Source organism: Salvelinus namaycush, chromosome 16 (genome assembly GCF_016432855.1).
Source record: "Salvelinus namaycush isolate Seneca chromosome 16, SaNama_1.0, whole genome shotgun sequence".
Lineage (NCBI taxonomy): Eukaryota > Metazoa > Chordata > Actinopteri > Salmoniformes > Salmonidae > Salvelinus > Salvelinus namaycush.
The window spans coordinates 10,495,480-10,500,418 of NC_052322.1; the positions used below are offsets into that span (position 1 = coordinate 10,495,480).

The 4,939-nt window shown below is 39.8% G+C and overlaps 1 protein-coding gene across 1 annotated transcript; it reads right to left on the reverse strand.

The window, feature by feature from the left end:
* Positions 1-206: 206 nt before the first annotated feature.
* On the reverse strand, positions 207-3,942 carry LOC120060814 (N-terminal EF-hand calcium-binding protein 1-like). The gene is made up of 4 exons (XM_039010237.1): positions 3,836-3,942; positions 1,473-1,548; positions 1,023-1,114; positions 207-761 (listed from the first exon to the last, which is right to left on the reverse strand). The coding sequence occupies exons 1-4, from the start codon at positions 3,864-3,866 to the stop codon at positions 733-735; spliced, it is 228 nt and encodes a 75-aa protein (XP_038866165.1). The 5' UTR covers positions 3,867-3,942; the 3' UTR covers positions 207-732.
* Positions 3,943-4,939: the final 997 nt, after the last annotated feature.

The window sequence follows — 4,939 nt, forward strand, 5'->3', positions numbered from 1 at the left end:
TGGTAAACTCTACCTCTAGTTAGTTATCTGCTGTTATTTTAGTATGTGTATTGAATGACCATAGACCATACTCAATATTTAATTTTGTACCTTTATTTAACTAGGCAAGTCAGTTAAGAACAAATTCTTACTTACAATGACGGTCTAGGAACAGTGGGTTAACTGCCTTGTTCAGGGGCAGAACAACAGATTTTTACCTTGTCAGCTTGGGGATTCGATCTGGCTGGCCCAATGCTCTAACCACTAGGCTACCTGCATGTATATGCATTAGAGGTAACTAACATAGTATATAATGGGAAGTTAAAGCAACTCACATGACATGTTTGTTTAGAAACTAGTAAAGTAGCATTGGGAAATCTTTCAAATTCATGCAAACATTTTTTGTTTTTGTATGTCTATTTCTACATCTAAAATACATGTCAATGTATCGAAAGAAGCACAGGAAAAAATACTTATTATAATGATATGGATTTCAATAACACAATAGTTATTGCAATATTTCAAAACTCTTTCTAACGCATCAGGATTTTGACTGATGTAATTAAACAGTCAAGGTTAAGTCGTGCATAAGTTTATCTGAAATTATTACAATACAGTAAATACAGTATATTGTCTAGGAAATAGTCCTTAGTATGCTGGAGTAAACAAATTAAGTGGAGCATACCAGTACAAAACAATCATATTAAGAAAACACTTTCTCCTCTTATTCTTTTGATGGGAACTTTACTTATTTCAGTTGTTATTCATAATCCACCACGATGCTGAAAAAACAAATGAACAAAATAAATAGATTGATCATTTAGATATTTGGCCTTGACAACAATAAATTATCATAAAAAGTGGCATGCATTATCACATCCTCTCAGGTGGGTTTGAGGCTCTGTCCCTCTGAGTTTTTTTCTTCATTTATTTTTTTATACTTTCTTTCTCTGAGGTCCAATATAACCATTCCTCATGTCTTCTCCCGCCCATCCCCACCCCATCCACTCCCCAAAAAGCCCATCCGCCCATGCAACACTTACCCGGTGGGAGCATGGTGGAGACCATTTCCGGGTCCTCCAGTATGTAAATGATGCCGCACTGGAATGTCTTGCCGATGGGGCACTGCAAATAACTGTAGGAGGAAGGGATGGAGAAAGAGGAAAGAGGAGTCAATGGGTGGCCTTGCACTGTCAGTGCTCTGTCACACCATCAATAAGGCTTCGTAGAAGGTATTTTAATCATAGCCAAGCCCAACAGCATTGCAATATCCCATCTATATCAAGGCTTTTGGCAGGAAAACTGATTTTGGAAGAATTCTGAACAGCTATACTAAATCATATTCTGTTACAAGGGTTAGGTGCAATCTCATTTTCGTTGTCAATTCAGAAAGCAGATGACTTAACATTCACATGGATGACCATTACAGTTCATTCACCAATTTGACTGAATTCATTTGAGACACTGTTGGGACTACAGAACACATGATGTACCTCATCCAGGAGAAACGGCCTAGCCAGAACTCATACATGATGAAGCAGGATCTCTGGAAGTCTCTGAACGGACACACTGTGGGATAATGAAGTCACAACTCTTATGTCACGTAATGAAATTAGCATTTTGATGACGAACATTTGTAGTTACCTGTAGTAGGGGCTGTACTTTGTATTACATTTACATTACATTTAAGTCATTTAGCAGACGCTCTTATCCAGAGCGACTTACAAATTGGTGCATTCACCTTATGATATCCAGTGGAACAGCCACTTTACAATAGTGCATCTAAATCTTTTAGGGGGGGGGGGGGTTAGAAGGATTACTTTATCCTATCCTAGGTATTCCTTAAAGAGGTGGGGTTTCAGGTGTCTCCGGAAGGTGGTGATTGACTCCGCTGACCTGGCGTCGTGAGGGAGTTTGTTCCACCATTGGGGTGCCAGAGCAGCGAACAGTTTTGACTGGGCTGAGCGGGAATTGTTGTATCACAAAAATGTCTGAACTATTGTCATTTTCTTGTACATTCTTTCCTTCATGGTACAGGAAGTACAAACACTTGTCTGAAGTATCCCAAAACAATACTTATGAAGGATAGGAAGCCACTTTCCAGTATTGAAACACACCCAAATTGTATTGCCATATCCAGAGTAGCTATATGCAGGATTAGGGTGATTTCCATTTAGTCAGGAAAAGAGATTCACAATAGGCTGCCAAGTGGAATTCCTGGTCCCTGGCAGCGTTTGGAACTGCCGATCTGCGGTCAAGAATGCCGAGTTCATCTCAACCTATGTTGCCCTTAACTTCTCTAGGGTAGGGGGAAGCATTCGGAATTTTGGATGAAATGCATGCCCAAATTAAACTGCCTCCTTCTCGGGCCCAGAAGATATGACATGCATATAACTGGTAGATTTGGATAGAAAACACTCTACAGTTTCCAAAACTATTAAAGTAGTGTCTGTGAGTATAACAGAACTGATTTGGCAGGCAAGAATCTGAGAAAATCCATTCAGGAAGTAGTTTTTTTTGTTGGTTTTGTAGTTTTCTATTCAATGCCATTACAGTATCCATTGACTTAGGACTCAAAGTGCAGTTTCTATGCCTTCCACTAGATGTCAACAGTCTTTAGAAATTGTTTCAGGCTTGTATTCTGAAAAATTAGGAAGTAAGAGCAGTCTGAATGAGTGGACCCTAAAGTGTCACAGAGCTTTTTCATGCGCGAGACGGAGAGAGTGCGTTTCTTGTTAACCTTTTGAATTGACGACGTTATTGTCCGGTTTAAATATTATTGATTATTTAGGCTAAAAACAACCTGAGGATTGAATATAAACATCGTTTGACAAGTTTATGAACTTTACGGATACAATTTGGATTTTGTTGTCTTCCTGTTTTGACTGTGTTTGAGCCTGTGGATTACTGAAGAAAACGCGCAAACAAAACGGAGGTTTTTGGATATAGACTTTATCGATCAAAAGGAACATTTATTGAGTAAATTAATGTCTGCTGAGTGCAACCATATGAAGATCATCAAAGGTAAGGGATTCATTTTATCTCTATTTCTGACTTGTGTAACTGTTCTACTTGGCTGGTTACTGTTTGTAATGATTTGTCTAGTGGGCTATGTTCTCAAATAATCGTAAGGTATGCTTTCGCCGTAAAGCATTTTTTTAAAATCTGACACTGTGGTTAACAAGAAGTTAATCTTTAAACCTATGTAAAATGTTTTGTTTTCTGAATTTTTATAATGAGTATTTCTGTATTTGAATTTGGAGCCCAGCAGTTTCACTGGCTGTTGAAGAGGTGGGACGCTAACGTCTCACGTACCCAAGAGAGGTTAAGTTCCTAGACATTTTGGCCCTGACGGAGACATGGATCACCCCAGAGAACACTGCTACTCCAGGTGCTCTCTCTTCATTTGACTATGCGTTCTCTCAAAGTCCAAGAGCATCTGGTCATCACAGTGGTGGCACAGGGCTACTCATTTCTCCTAAGTGGAGATTTCTCTTTTCTTCCTCACTCACCTGTCTATGTCATTTGAATTCCATGGTGTCACTGTCACTTTTTCACTCAAGCCATTTTTTCACTCAAGCTAATATTGTCATTATCTATTGCCCACCAGGTGGCCTACGAGTTCCTCAATGAGCTTGACACCTTGATAAGCTCATTTCTTGACGATGGCTCACCGCTCATCGTACTGGGTGATTTCAACCTCACATCGTCTACTTTCAATTAACCTCTCTTGGGTACGTGAGACGTTAGCACTAACTGTAAGTCGCTCTGGATACGAGTGTCTGCTAAATGCCTAACATTTTTAAGAGTAAATTAAAACAATGGGCAATTTATTCAATCTAGAAGAGAGACCCACTGTAGATTGTTGGTCTGGCAGACTGTGGCATCTGTGTAGATCTTCAGAGCCTGCTGGAACTCCTCTTTGTCTTTGTCCTTCACAGACATCCATCTCTGCACCAGCAGGATGTTCTGTTGAGGGGGAAACTACTGGTTAGGACATTCTAATGTTAAAACTCTCAATCTCGAGATGTGCTACCTGTGTTGATAATGAATGACGCTGTAGCAGAGAAACACTGAGAGATACATGGAGATACATTTTGAGAGATACATGGATCTCACTATGTCAAGTCATTTTAATCTAGGGTAACACCTTTTAAGATATACATAGAAAACCTTTCCAAATCTAAAAGCAAGTGGCCATAGTGGCTGTCTGAGTTGCACTCACCGACTTATATGTGCCGGCTAACGTGTCCTCTTTGAATGGTTCCAGATGTGGACTGCAAATGGAAGCATAAATATTTCAGTCAGTCATGAGAAGAACTGAATGTAGCTGAAGTATGGCAGCCTAACTGTATGTCACAGAGCATTGCCTTTGATATTAAATGGATTGATATATGTATATTGATGGGTACTGACTTCTAAACTTGAAATATGAAATATCCTCTTTCAAGTGAAGAGAGAGGGGAATGCAGAAAGTGTACATTCTGTAAGACCATGTTATTGTTAGACATCAGGTATCCTATGGACAGGAGAAGGGCCACAGTCTGGTTTCAGTCAACAGATAAGGTAGGACAGCCGTGAGTTGGGGAGGAGTGAGGAATTTAGTCCGAGGTGAGGTCAGATGAAGTGAGAAAGAACAGGTCTCACTAAAGTCCCTGTCTCTGTCTAGCAACAGAAATGTATTGGCTGTCCAGATGTGTAAGGAGGAGACTCAGCATAGGAGGAAGGTATAAATATCAGTGCTTGTGTAAATATGTCTTTGTCTTATGCAGCTGTGTGACCCAGAGGGTGAATAAACTTGGTTTGAGCTTTACTAGTCATCCGTGAGTTTTACTCTGTTTATTTAGAATCTAACAATATATACATTCACTGGACAGTTTTTATTTACACCACCCAGTTCACGAAAATGGATCGCTCCTACAGACAGTGAGTCATGTGGCCATGGCTTGCTATATAAAGC

Excerpts from the sequence above, each read along its gene's own strand:
- LOC120060814 (XM_039010237.1), bottom strand. The coding sequence starts at position 3,866 with ATGCCACAGTCTGCCAGACCAACAATCTACA. Across the intron at positions 1,549-3,835 it reads TGCCAGACCAACAATCTACA|TGTGTCCGTTCAGAGACTTC; the intron begins GTGGGTCTCTCT and ends ATTATCCCACAG. Across the intron at positions 1,115-1,472 it reads GGCCGTTTCTCCTGGATGAG|TTATTTGCAGTGCCCCATCG; the intron begins GTACATCATGTG and ends TTCCTCCTACAG.